At 43.3% G+C, this 14,633-nt stretch overlaps 1 protein-coding gene across 1 annotated transcript; it reads right to left on the bottom strand.

Annotated features, from left to right (window-relative positions):
* Positions 1-1,899: 1,899 nt before the first annotated feature.
* LOC143363781 (uncharacterized) lies at positions 1,900-13,519 on the bottom strand. The gene is made up of 8 exons (XM_076804313.1): positions 13,270-13,519; positions 10,272-12,114; positions 6,022-7,312; positions 3,761-3,968; positions 3,182-3,634; positions 2,796-3,109; positions 2,289-2,514; positions 1,900-2,120 (listed from the first exon to the last, which is right to left on the bottom strand). Exons 1-8 carry the CDS (start codon positions 13,517-13,519, stop codon positions 1,900-1,902), a joined length of 4,806 nt encoding a protein of 1,601 aa, XP_076660428.1.
* Positions 13,520-14,633: the final 1,114 nt, after the last annotated feature.

Genomic DNA, 14,633 nt, shown 5'->3' with positions numbered 1-14,633 from the left:
ATAACGTAACGTCTCCGGCTGAGAATATTTTGGTCCCGAATCGAATCCCGCACGGAATGATTTTTTTTTCGTTAAACACTTTTTTCTTGTTCCTCCTAATACATCAGTCTTCTTCCCTGTGCAATTACAATTACAACAGTGTAATGACATAATAATAAGAAATCAAATTAGTTCAATATTAGCCAAATTAAGAACGTACCTTAAATTTAATTTTAAAAAATACGACGTTGATATCACTAATCTCATTTGACTATTTATTTAATAAGTAGTTTCGAACATTTTTTAAGGGTAATTAAATTTAAAAAAAAACAAAAAGAATTATTTAAAAATACAAAATATATTTCAGTATATACCATTAAACCCGATTCTTTTTAATTTTTTCAGTCTAAATTTCATTTTGGTATCTTTTTTAGTTCAAAAGTTATAGCAAAATGTTCGCCTCGCCGAACCGGGAAATCGAATGCGTTACCTTCAGACAGAGTTGGGCACTATTTAGATAACAAATTATTTAAATAACGATTCGAATAAAAGATGCGGAATGATTGAAGCGGATTTATTCGAACTTGGAATAATTTTTTCATCTTTTATCTGTATCTTTTATTCGAAGGCTTCGAATAAATCTTCGAATAACTTTTGCCGAGCGCCGAGCATCAAAGACCCAGCGATGACAGACGACATACAATGTAAGCGGATGGAGAATCGCGCACGAATGAAAGTTTAACCTTTTAGATTTTTCAACATATCCTCATAAAATTGTGACGAGCGAATGGAGGGGATTTTCCTGATGAAAATGAGTTCAAATTCAGTTTCATTGATACGTAATGTTACGATAAAAATTATAATCTCATTAAAGACAGACCAAATGATGTCGAATTTGACCACATTTTAATCAGAAAAATCCCCTCCATTCGCTCGCCACAATTTTATGAGGATATATTGATAAATCTAAAAGTTTAAACTTTCATTCGCGCGCGATTCTCCATCCGCTTACATTGTATGTTGTTTGTCGTCGATGGGTCTTTGAATCTCGGCGCTCGGTAAAAGTAATACGAAGATTTATTAGAAGCCTTCGAATAGAAAATACAGATAAAAGATGAAAAAATTATTCGAAGTTCGAATAAATCTACTTCGAATAAAAAAAATTATCTTTCTTCGTCGGATAAATTCTCGTCGAATAAAATTATTTATCCAATACTCGTCGAATGAAGATACTTTTTTTATTCGAACCTTCGAATAAGGAAATAAAAATTTTTTTATCTTCTATTGGTTATTCGAAATTTTTATTTAGATAAATATTTTGCCCAACTCTGGTCGGAGAATGTAACATTTGATAATCGATATGGGTCCGTGATGATTCACCTTCTCACCGACGAGAATTTCCTTAGTGGTCTTCTGCACCGACGAAATACCTGTGGGAAATAGGCAGGTGGATCACGACACTATTTAGTTACTAACAATGTTTTAATCACACATGCAAATGAGACAGCAACGCGTGTATACAAAAGTAGGGTTATATACATCGAACGTAGATCGGAAACATAGATCGAACATAGTTCGACGAAAGCGAAGATGGCGCAAGGCGCGCGATATTAGGGCACATTTCCAACACTCCCCCGTAAAGAGCAATCCTTGCGCTTATTCGTGCACGCAAAAAGATAAATGTTTTAAAGATTTAATATTTTAAACCCATCTGTTTAATGCAATTTTGATGCTTTGGCATTGATAAACCTTTGGTTAGGACGTCGGCGGGCATCCTTTCTGTCGAAAGATACTGCACGCGAATTTCTCCCACTTCGACAGAATCGCGCACAAAATGATGTCTGATATCAATATGTTTAGTGCGTTCGTGGAAAACGGGATTTTTTGCTATTAACGCGGCGCTTTGATTGTCGCACGAGATCAGGCCGTTGTTTCAGGCTTTCCGGTGATTTCCGTCAAAAATCTTCGGATGTGGATAGCTTCCTTTGTTGCTTCCGACAACGCCATGTATTCGGCTTCGGCGCTGGACATGGCGACTGTTTTCTGCTTTTTCGACGACCAACTAATCGCTCCGCCAGCCAATTTGAATAAGTAGCCTGTGTAAGATCTTCGGTCATCAATGCTAGCGCCCCAATCAGCGTCTGAAAAACCAATTAAATTATGACCCGTTTTAGTGAAAATTAGTTCCATGTCCTTTGTATATTGCAAGTAACGCAAAATGCGTTTTGCGGCCTTCCAATGCTCTTCGCCTGGGTCTTCATTGAATTGACTGAGAGCGCTTACTGCGTGAGATATGTCTGGGCGTGTACTTGTGGCCAGGTACATTAGCGACCCGATGAGGTTTCTAAACGGAACTTGACTCATCTTATATCTCTCTTCGTCTGTCGTACGACACATCATTTTGGACAGTTTGATCGCGGGGTTCATCGGTGTAGAAACCGTCTTGCAATCTTCCATGTTGAATTGCTTCAATACGTCTTGCACGTACTTTTTCTGACATGCGTAGTTCGTTTTTGGTTTTTTCTTGTGTAAATTCTATTCCAAGACAATAATGAAGCAATCCTAAATCTTTCATGTCCATGGACTTTGAAAGGCTTCGTTTTATTTCGACTATTTTCCTTTGATTGTTGAATGCTATAATTAAGTCGTCAACATAGATTGCGACAAATGTTAGTTTACCATTCACTTTGTGAACGTAAACACAAGCGTCGGCGTCGAGTGGTTTTAAATACAGCTCCTTCAACTTCAGATCAAGCCTTTTGTACCACTGACGGCCTGATTGCTTCAGTCCGTATATTGCCCTATGTAAAAGACACCTTGGTCTTCAACATCTCTTGAGTCTGTTTGTCTTCAAGTATGTCAGACAGACCCCCTGGAGGCTCCATATGGATTTCTTCCTCGATATTACCATTTAAGTAGGCACTGACGAAATCGAGCTGATGAACCTCTAATCCAAATTCTGCTGCAAGTCCCATTATGGTTCGGATGGAGCTCATTCTTGCTACCGGCGCAAACGTCTCGTGGAAGTCTACGTTTGGTTTCTGAGAGAAACCCTTGGCGACTATTCTGGCCTTCCGTTGCTCCACAGTTCCATCGGCCTTGAATTTGGTGCGCAGGACCCATCTCGATCCTATAATTTTTCGACCTTTCGGACGATCAACGAGAGTCCAAGTATTGTTTTTTATTAAGGCTTGGTACTCACTTAGCATGGCTTCTCTCCATTCACGTGCTTCCGGAGATGACATTGCTTCTTTTGCAGTACGAGGATCTTCTTCTTCAGTTAATCCAGCATATTCGCGAAATTGGCATTGAGTCGTTAAGGGTCTTTCGTGATTGACTCGATCTGTTTCGAGGTTTTCTTCTGGTTGAATTCCTGCAGCTCCCTGTACAAGAACCATATGCGGTTGCCTTTTGGGTCTACCTCTCTGACCTGTTAAAATCTTCTTCGGACGTCCCGGTCCAGGTTTCATTCTCGGCACTTCATTCGGCGTTTCATTTTCTTCATGTTCATCTTCCAGGTGGGTTGCTTCTTTGGTGTTTCCGACCGATGAGATAATTTCAATTTTTTGATTTCCTTCCTCTTCGGTGGAGTTCAAAATTTGTTTCCCGCGCTGTAGAGTTTCTTCGTTCGCAAAATCTTCGAATTTTTGTAGTTCTGTGCATATTTTGACGAATTTAACGTCGCGGCTTCGACGAATTTCTCTAGCTTCGGGATCCCACAGTCGGTATGCCTTTGAATCGGTTGAATATCCGACAAATACGCATTCGATTGTTCGCTCACCGAATTTTCCTTTGGATGTCTTTCTTTCATTAGACTTGTCCAACATGTAGGCTTTGGTGCCAAAGATTTGGAAATGGACAGCTGTGGGTATTCTTCCTCTCCAGATTTCATGAGGAGTTTTACCTTCCAGACTTTTCGTTGGACATCTGTTTCGGATGTAGGCTGCTGTTAAAATTGCTTCTGCCCAAAAAACTTGAGGGAGGCTCGACTGAAGCAACATACATCGCGCCATCTCCACAAAATGCTAGAAAGTAAGAGAACAACTATTGTTTGGGACCCCGGAACGAAAATGGTGAGGAGTGGACTGTATGGAAAGTTCGAAAGGATCGGGGGCAAACACAGAAGGGAGGCCGGATTGGGAATAGGTGCAGGAAGCGCGAGCAGGAGGAGGGAATCAAAAGAAATATTGTGGAGACTGAGCACGTGGCTGCACAACCGTGATTTATTCGTCTGAATTCGCGTAAACTAATGCGGGCGCGCAATCGAATCGAACCGGTGGTCGATTTCGAATGGCTACAATAAACGAGAGTTGCAAGAACTGGGCGCGATACAAAGCGTGTTAATCAGGCGGTTGGTAGATCGAGTCTGAGCGACGAGGTAATGCGAGCGATTAACGGTGATCCTCGGTAATCACGTGATCATGCGTCACGAGCGCGATACCGGGAATCGACAAAAACACGGGCGCGGCGTATCGCTCGACATCGGCGTCTTAACACGAAGTTTTCTCTACGCTTAATCCTAAACATACCGCCCGCCTTGGATTTCTTGAGAAATCCGAAATCAAGAAAACTAGTGGTGTTTAGAAGGGAGACGGCAGTGCGTGTTTAAACATCTACTGCCGCCCGCCGTGAACGGTTGGCGAGGCATGACGTAATGTTTACACGAGTCATCAAAATACAGGTGTCTTGCGAGTCGCGGCTAGACAGAGGCGTCATTGCTTATATCTAATTATATACACTATATACATGTGACTTCTGTTTCCCGTTGAACCTCGGTACAATTTACTATACGGTATTGACGGATTGCGTCTTGCCGCGCGGCGGGCAAGGCGGCTCGGACGGAAGGTCGACGGGTAAAATACATAATTTGACGATGGGCCGCTTGTATTGGGATTGCGCGGTTCTCACCGTCACAACACGTACGATGCCGTCACCGCCGGGATGACAATCCACGACGCGGCCGAGCTCCCATTTACACGGGGGGAGATTAGCATGCCGTAATAAAACTAATTGTCCGACAACAATGTTGGGCTTTAGGGTTTTCCATTTAACGCGCTGTTGGAGTCCTTGCATATAATCTTGCGACCATCGTCGCCAAAAACTTTCAGCCATTTGTTGGCATAATTGCCAACGCGAAAGACGTTCTTCTTTTAAGTCGAGCAGTGATGGAGTGGGAACAGCGGTGAGGGCTGATCCAATCAGAAAGTGTCCAGGTGTCAGAGCACAATAGTCGTCGAAGTTTTCCGATAGTGCAGCTAATGGCCGTGAATTCATACAAGCTTCGACCTGGCAAAGTAACGTCGCGAATTCCTCGAAAGTGAGTGTGTGGGCTCCAACAACGCGTTTAAGGTGGTACTTGACGCTTCGCACGCCGGCCTCCCACAATCCTCCAAAGTGCGGGGCGGAGGGGGGCGTGAAGTGCCACGTGACACGATCGAGCGCTAATCGATTGAGCGTCGTGGGATCGCGCGTGGCTGCACGGAACGCGCTCGCGAGCTCACGATCGGCGCCTTTGAACGTTGTGCCGTTATCGGAATAAAGGGCACTGGGGATGCCGCGGCGCGAGCAAAAACGATGATACGCTGCAAGGAAGGCAGCGGTCGAATAGTCACTTACGAGTTCTAAGTGAATTGCCTTCACGACCATACAAATAAATAGGGCAATATACGATTTGCGAGACCGATGACCGCGGCCGGATGACGTGCGAGTTTGAATCGGGCCGGCATAATCGACACCGCAATGTATAAACGCTCGAGCCGAACGGGTAATTCGAAAGTCCGGTAACTCTCCCATCAAGGCACTTTGAGGTGCGGCCTTTTCGCGTGCACACTTAACGCACTTGTGCAGAACGGTTCTGACTGTGGGACGCGCTCGCAAAATCCAATATTCTTGGCGGAGGAGGCTCGTTGTCAGCTGCGATCCGGCATGGAGGGCTCGCAGATGAGCGTTAACAATTATGAGCGTCAATGAAGGATGGGATTTCAATATAATCGGATGTTTTGCTCGTTCCGATAACTTGGCGTTTTTTAGCCGACCGCCGACTCGAATTAGGTTGTCCTCGTCTACGTATGGGTTAAGGCAGAGGATACTGCTCTTTTTATTGAGCGGATGATGGTGACGAAGAGCTTGCAGCTCGTCAGGAAAAAGCTCTTGCTGCATTTGTCGGAGCCAGAAGATTTTGGCGAGTTGGACTTCCGACCCATTGAGGGCCTGCCTTACAAAGTTTGAGCCCACGCCGGGCTTTTCTCGAATTCGGGCTACGAATCGCAAGATGTATGCCGTGACCTTCAGCAATTTTGGCCACGACGAGAAGCGGTCCCGAAGGTCCCATGGCGTGTGAGCTGGGCAAAGATTGACCGAAATGATCGGACGTGCCTCGGTGAACGCGCTAGATGGAGCATCGGGAATATTGTACGGCCAAAGGTCGGTCGAGTGTTGCAGCCACGAAGGGCCTGTCCACCAAAGGTCATGACCCAGGAGTTGAGACGGAAGCAGACCGCGAGATGCGCAGTCGGCGGGATTTTCCTCAGACGGTACGTGACGCCAAATGGCATCGGGCAGAGTGGATTCTATCTGGGCCACTCGATTTGCGACAAACGTTTTCCATTTTGACGCGGGTTGCCGCAGCCAACAAAGGGTGATGGTCGAGTCCGTCCAGCAATAACAAGGAGTCGTCCTCGGCAACTCGTGCAATGCTTGTCGCACGAAGACGACGAGGCGTGTAAGGAGAAGGGCGGCTGAAAGTTCCAGCCGTGGCACCGTCAACGGCTTGACCGGTGCCACCTTCGATTTTGCGGCTAGAAGCGAGATGACGATTCGGCCGGAAGACGTCACGATGCGCAGATACACTGCAGCAGCATACGCTAATGTAGACGCATCCGCGAAACCGTGCAATTGATAGGACGCGATATCTGGGCTTTGTTTCGTCCATCGAGAAAGAGATAGAGATTCTAAGATCGGCAATTCTGCACTGTATTTCTCCCAGCGCCCGAGCAGGTCCGGAGAAAGGGGAGTGTCCCAACTGCACTTCTGCAACCACAGCTGTTGCATGAGCGTTTTTGCGTATACGGTGGCGGGGGTGACCCAGCCTAATGGGTCGAAAAGACGGGCAATGGTCGACAGTATGCCTCGCTTGGTGCACGCGCCCTCCACGGGAAGTGTGACTCGGAAGCGAAAAGCATCAACTTCGGGGCTCCACGAGACCCCAAGGACTTTCACCGTGTCATCGGACTGCAAGATTTTCTCCTGGATTAATCCAGGGTCAGGCGGAGTAATATCAGCGAGCAAATGCGACGCATTGCTTGTCCACTTATGCAAACGGAACTGTGCCTTGCTGAGCAATGCAATCAGCTGATTACGAGTTTCGATTAACGTCGATTCATCGGACGCGCCAAAGACACAATCGTCCACATAAAGGTGGTGTTGGAGAACGCGTGTGGCCAAGGGGAATTGGGACCCTTCGTCTTTGTTGTGGCGTGAGCAAAAGGGGGTTGTCTAATCTTGAGAGAAACTCTCACTGCATGCTCCGCTTCACTCGCTGACTTAACGGCGAGGGAATATTTATTTTTAATTAAGGTGGATGCTGAATAAGGTGCATTCGAAGAACTGATAACTTAACTTTATTATAAAAATATAAACGACTAGGTGTTAGGTTACAGAGTGAGTGAATGTGATTTAACGGTAGGTGTTTTCCGGTGGACGGACTGATCGATTCTGATGTCGTGGAATGATTTTTTGGAGGACTTGGAGTTTGAGTTGGGGGATGGTTTGCTGGTCGGTAGATCGTGATTGGTCAATGGGGATTGTAGGCGGTCGGTTTTTGAAGGAGTTTGATTTGGCTAAAACTTCCTTGCAACGGCTCAAGACCGCGTGGGGTGCCTTACGCAGGTAACGCGACGGTATTGTGCGTTACGGTCATAAAATTGACCATCTGCCGGGTTTTGGTCTTTTAACAATTTAGCGTATTGTAAAGTGATTTTTAATCTCCTAATATTCGTTTTCGTCACGTCGGGGTAATAAAGTGATTTAGTTGACCGGCATTTGGGAAGTTTCAAAATTTTACATTTTCTGGTGTACCTTAATAGGGGTCCGGGTTTATGATTGGTTGTTACGCCGTAACACGCCGCCCGCCTTGAACGTCTTGCGTTCAAAGTTAATCGCTTGGTGGTTACATGTGTGTATTGTTAATGAGAACAATGTGACGATCTTTAGCGAATGATACTTGATAGACTAGCTGTAATGAATATGAATTGCTATACACTAACGCGTGCTTAATGACTATCAATGAATACATATTATGTTGTAAATGCTTATAGCTCCTAATGAGATCTTAGAGATATATATGTTAATGACACTTATACAATTAAACATTGTGAAACTGTTTATCGAACTACACTTCATTGTCTGTGGATATATCGATGGGTAACGGTGCGAGCCTTTTAACGCATCGCTTATACACCCCATCTTGTGTTTTTACGGTCACAACACGCACTACATTGTCTTGTCCTGGGTGGATCGCGATGATGCGTCCGAGCCTCCAATGCATTGGGGGGAGGTTCTCTTCTCTAATTGTCACCAGTTGTCCAACGGCGATTCCCTTTCCATCGCCGTCATGCCATTTGCTTCTTGTACGCAACTGGTTTAAATATTCTTTGTGCCATCGCACCCAGAAATGTTGCTTTATTTGTTGGATTCGCTGCCACATCGATAAGCGGTTGATTGGTAGCTCCCGGAGATCAAATTCAGGCACGCTTTTCAACGAATCTCCGATGAGGAAGTGAGCTGGGGTAAGGGCTATGAGGTCATTTGGATCGCTGGATACTGGAGTTAAAGGTCGTGAATTCAAGATTGCTTCTATCTCAATTATGCACGTATTAAATTGCTCGTATGTGAACATTGATTCGCCTACTGTACGGTATAAGTGATGTTTAAATGATTTGACGGCGGCCTCCCACAGGCCGCCGAAATGTGGTGATCGCGGGGGGGGGGGGGGGAATTGCCAATCAATTCCTTCAGAGAGCGAATAATGTGCAAATTTAGCTTGATTTTTATTGTCTAGAAAAAATGCTCGAACCTTCATAATTTCATTTTTAGCTCCCACAAAGTTGGTTGCATTGTCTGAATAGATGGTTTTAGGTTTTCCCCTTCTAGAGCAAAACCGTTTTACGGCTTCCAGGCAAGTTTCGGTAGTCAAATCAGTGACTAATTCAAGGTGAACGGCTCTTGTGCTAAAGCAGACAAATACCGCTACATAAGATTTTACTTTACCAGTGTTTCGAAATTTCTTTTCTTTGAGCAAAAAAGGACCACAATAATCAATTCCCACATTCGCGAATGGTCTTGACTGTGTTACACGGTGTTTGGGCAAATCACCCATTATATATTCTGGTAGCTGAGGATTTAACTTGCTACAACGTATGCAGTTACGTATGATTTGACGGGTCTTGTTCTTCCCATCTATTGGCCAATACTTATGTCTAATGGTATTAAGTGTGGCTTGTACCCCTGCATGCCAATTCTTTTCGTGTTCATGACGCATGATTAAAGTCGTCACGTGATCATTTCTGGGCAACAATATTGGGTATTTACGCGAGTAACTCATTGCCGCGTTTGTTAGTCTGCCTCCGACACGCATGACGCAGGTTGAATCTAAGAACGCGTTTAAGCATGTAAGCTTGCTTTTCGCTCCTAACTCTTTGCCTTCCTTTAAACAGTTGATATCTCGTGAAAAATGATTGTATTGAATCACCTTAATTATTTGCCAATGTGCATTTTGTAGTTCCCTTGCTGTATATTGTCCCCTTATTTTATTTTCTAATCTTCTATTTGCTACGGCTCTACGGCAAAGTGCAACAAATCTATTTAAGGCGGTAATGGAGGAAAATTGTTCAAACGTATCATTTTTTATTTGCAAGTAATCTTTATTTAAGGTTGCATGTTTTAAATTGTTTTGTCCCAGCCCTGCAACCAGAAGGGCTGTCGCAACTCGTTGATCCGGAATGACTATTTCTGACAATTGCCGTATTTTCCACTGGCTCTCATTTTGAGCAAGCCATGTGGGTCCGAGTAACCAACGTGTGTTTCGAATGAATTCACAAGGATTTTGACCGCGAGAGAGATCGTCCGCGGGGTTGTCGTCAGTGGAAATATGATGCCAATCATTGATGTTTGTTTTTACCTGAATTTCCGCCACGCGATTGGCAACGAATGTTTTTAGCGTATGAGGAGAAGCTTGAATCCAATGCAATGCGATTGTAGAATCAGACCACAAGTGAATTTTGGCGAATGTTAACCTTAAAGCCTCTGTTACGGTTTTAACTAAGTTTGACAACAAGTGAGCCGCGCATAATTCTAATCTAGGTATGGTCATGGTCATAACCGGTGCCACTCGAGATTTAGCACATAACAATTGTACATAACAATCGCCAGTGTTATTAACGGATCTTAAGTATATACAGGCTCCATAAGCACGCTCGCTGGCGTCGCAAAATCCATGTAATTGAATATCAACGGAATTAACTTGGATAATCTGTCGAGGTACTTTAAACTGGCTAAGTATCGGCAACTCATGCTTGAAGTTCATCCATTTTGTGAATAACGCCTTTGGTATTGACTCATCCCAGTTAAGATTCGCCTTCCATAATGATTGCATGATAAGTTTGGCTATTACGATTACAGGCCCTAATAGTCCTAACGGATCAAATAACTGTGCAATATGCGATAATATATTGCGCTTGGTAACACACTTGTCGTTAGACAGCGGTTTGATTGAATAGATTAACGCGTCCTCGATAGAATTCCAATGAACTCCTAACAACTTTCTTGTCTGCATATTTAAACAAACGCTTGACGACGCATCTGCATTGTCGGATTCGACAACTAATTCAGGCTTATTTGATGCCCATTTGTGGAGTTGAAATCCACCGAGTTTTAATAGTTCAACTAATTGATTTTTTATTTTTAATGCTTCTTGAACGGTAGCTGCGCCCGAGAGCAAGTCATCGACATAAAAGTCATTTTTTAAGATCGCGGCGGCTTGAGGATATTTACTCCTTTCATCACTTGAGAGTTGATGTAAGGTTCTAGCTGCAAGAAATGGTGCTGGTGCTGTGCCTTGAGTAACAGTTGTTAATTTGAATACACGGATAGCCTCATGCTCATTTTCTCTCCACAAGATTTTTTGGTAAATCGCGTCTGAGTCTTGAACTTTGATTTGACGGTACATTTTTTGTATATCAGCTGCAAGTACCACGTTATGTAATCTGAACCTCATGATAATAAATATTAATTCATCTTGGATAGTAGGTCCAACTCTTAGCGTGTTATTTAATGAGATATTCGTGCTACTTTTGGCGGATGCATCAAACACTACTCGAATCTTAGTAGATAGACCTTCGTCTTTGAATACCGCGTGATGAGGTATGTAGTAACCTTCATGTGTGTTATCGTGTTGAGTAATTTCACGCATGTGCCCGAGATCGCGATATTCTCTTAAAAATTCTGAATATTGTTGCTTCAATGCATTGTTTCTAGCTAGTTTTTTCTCTAACGCGTAGAATCGATTCAATGCCATATTGTGAGATTGACCGAGGGAATTTTTTCGCTCATTGAACGGTAGTTGTACCGTGTATCGTCCACCTGAATCGCGTGTAGTGGTTTCCGTGAACAATTGTTCACATTCTAATTCTTCTGTCGAATAATGCCTTTTACCAGGAATTTCTTCCACCTCCCAGAATCGAGTTAACTGATTATCCAATGATGTAATTAAGTGACAAGCTCTAGGGTTTACGTTATAATGCAAATTGCCGATTTCACCTACAACTATCCAACCTAATAGTGTTTTCTGCAATGTTAATTTCGACTGGTCTTCTAATTGAATTTGACCGTTGCTTAGTAATTTATAAAATAGTGTGGTTCCTATTAACGCATCGATTTCTGCAGGTTTATCAAATTCTGGGTCGGCTAATTTAATGTTTCGCGGAATGGCAATAGTTCGTCGATTGATTTGTCGCGAAGGTAATACGCTTGTGATTGTCGGTAACGCTACAAATTCTACTTCTGCTTCAAATTTGTTCGCCTTTGACCTAATTTTGGTTTTGACTCGATACTTAGCTCGTGTGGTAAGTTGACCTAATCCTGCGAATGGTAAATCAATGTTATCCCGTTCTAATTTAAGGGTTTCTGCTAATCGCGTAGAAATGAAATTGCATTGTGAACATCCGTCTAACAGTATTCTACATTCACGTTCTCGGTTATTGTTATCTAATATTTTTACTCGTGCCGTTCCTAATAACACCTCCGAATCATACGTTACTGCATAACTTTTCTGTATCACCTCGTTCGAACTACCAGGAATTGCCTTAGCTTCTGGTCTTTTTTCGTTATTTGATTGTGTATGATAATTGTCTATATGCAATAGCGAATTGTGTTTTCGGTTGCATTTTTTACAGACAGATGCGATACAGTTAGCTGTGATGTGATTGTTTCGTAAACAGTTAATGCATAATCGCTTGTCTCTGGCTGCAGCTATTCGATCATGCACGTTTAATTTCAAGAATTTATTGCATGCATAGATATAGTGATCTCCACGACAAAAGGTGCATTCCGGCCGTTGTTGGGTACCAATGTACGCTTGTGCGCGAGCTTTAAATGGTTTTTCGATTCGACTTGCGTGCCTATCGGTATTACAGTGATTGCCTAGCTTGTTCTTCGCGACTGTAAATTCTTCTATTTCATCTCCCCGCTCTTGTTTCCCCAAAAAGGCAATAAGCTCAGCAAACTTCGGCATTTGAGCATTCTCTAATGTGCGTTCCCAGGATCTACGTGTTAACTTATCTAATTTTTGCGTGAGAATATATACCAACAATGCGTCCCAACTATCGACCGGCAACTGCAAGGCCTTTAGTGCATTCACGTGCATTAATGCGTTTTCCTTTAATGTTCTTAGGCTAAGAGGTGAATCCTTGCTGATTTCAGGTAATTCAAAAAATGACTTTAAATGTGCATATACTATTTGTCGCGGTCTGTCACATCGCTGCTTAAGAAGTTCCCATGCTACCAGATAATTTTCCTCGGATGCGTGTAAGGGTTCGATTATTGTGGCGACGCTACCGCGTAATGAATTTTTTAATAGATAGAATTTTTGAACTGCTGGTATTTTGGAATCATTGTGGACAAGAGACTGGAATGTGTCATAGAAACTATTCCATTCAATAGGGTTACCGTCGAATGGACGGATTTCTATTTTAGGTAATAGTGTGTTACTTTGTTGAATCACGAGATTTGAAGTACCTGAGGCTGATTCAGGCGTATTAGTGGCGGGTTTTGTCAATGTTTCTTTAGCTTTAAGTGCCTGAAGCTTTCGACTAATTAGATCGGAACATTCGTAAAACAGTTCATCAAATCGTTCTCTTTCAATATTTTGATCATCTCCAAGCTCTGCTTCTTCGGCAAGCTCCTCAATTTCAACTTGAGTGTTTTCGAATGATTGGTAATATCCATCTAATCTCATCTTACGCGTCTCTAACTGATCGATATCCATGTCCGGATGTTTTTTTATGTGAGTTATTAGACGCGTTATATTCGCCTTGTTTACCGACCGTGCCTTGATTAATGATTTAATCTTCTGTAAAGCGGCCATTTTTATGTGTTCAACTTGACGAATTGATTTAGAGTAGAAGCAATTTGATCTCACGCCTTGGGAATCTTGGGAAGTTTGTGTGTGTAATGGAAACGGAGATTGTTTAAAGGCTTACTTGATGTTGATCTTGTCGTTGGTATTGTGGTTGATGGCGTTGATCTTGTCCGATGATTCTGCCCTGACGCTGCACTCCTGGTGGATGTCCCCTTCTGGATGTTCAGCGATGATGATTCGTTCGATGGTTGATGACCACCGATATGATGATTCGTTCGATGGTTGATGTTCACCAAGTCGTTGATAATGATATCGTATGTGACTGCTCTCCTCTGGGATGTCCACTACGGCTGCTGCTTGTTTGACGTACATACACGTCGTTGATTTCTTCCTTCCGTACGTGGCTGCTCTCCAACAGGATGTCCACTACGGCTCTTTGATGTATGACGTAAATACACGTCGTTGATGTTTGTTTTCCGTACGTGGCTGCTCTCCAACAGGATGTCCACTACGGCTTGTTTGATGGTCGACGTAAATGCACGTCGTTGATGTCTGTTTTCCGTACGTGGCTGCTCTCCAACAGGATGTCCACTACGGCTGTCTGATAGTTGACGTAAATGTACGTCAGTGCTTCAATGTTTTGTTAACAATTATTCACTCGACTGCACTGTTCACTATTGTTCGTATCACTTCGATTTTCAATTCAGCATCCGGCTCGAAGGACCAATGTTGTGGCGTGAGCAAAAGGGGGTTGTCTAATCTTGAGAGAAACTCTCACTGCATGCTCCGCTTCACTCGCTGACTTAACGGCGAGGGAATATTTATTTTTAATTAAGGTGGATGCTGAATAAGGTGCATTCGAAGAACTGATAACTTAACTTTATTATAAAAATATAAACGACTAGGTGTTAGGTTACAGAGTGAGTGAATGTGATTTAACGGTAGGTGTTTTCCGGTGGACGGACTGATCGATTCTGATGTCGTGGAATGATTTTTTGGAGGACTTGGAGTTTGAGTTGGG

Source organism: Halictus rubicundus, unplaced genomic scaffold, assembly GCF_050948215.1.
Source record: "Halictus rubicundus isolate RS-2024b unplaced genomic scaffold, iyHalRubi1_principal scaffold0121, whole genome shotgun sequence".
NCBI lineage: Eukaryota > Metazoa > Arthropoda > Insecta > Hymenoptera > Halictidae > Halictus > Halictus rubicundus.
The sequence above is the reverse complement of the archived record's forward strand: the minus strand, read 5'-3'. Positions and strand labels throughout refer to the sequence as shown.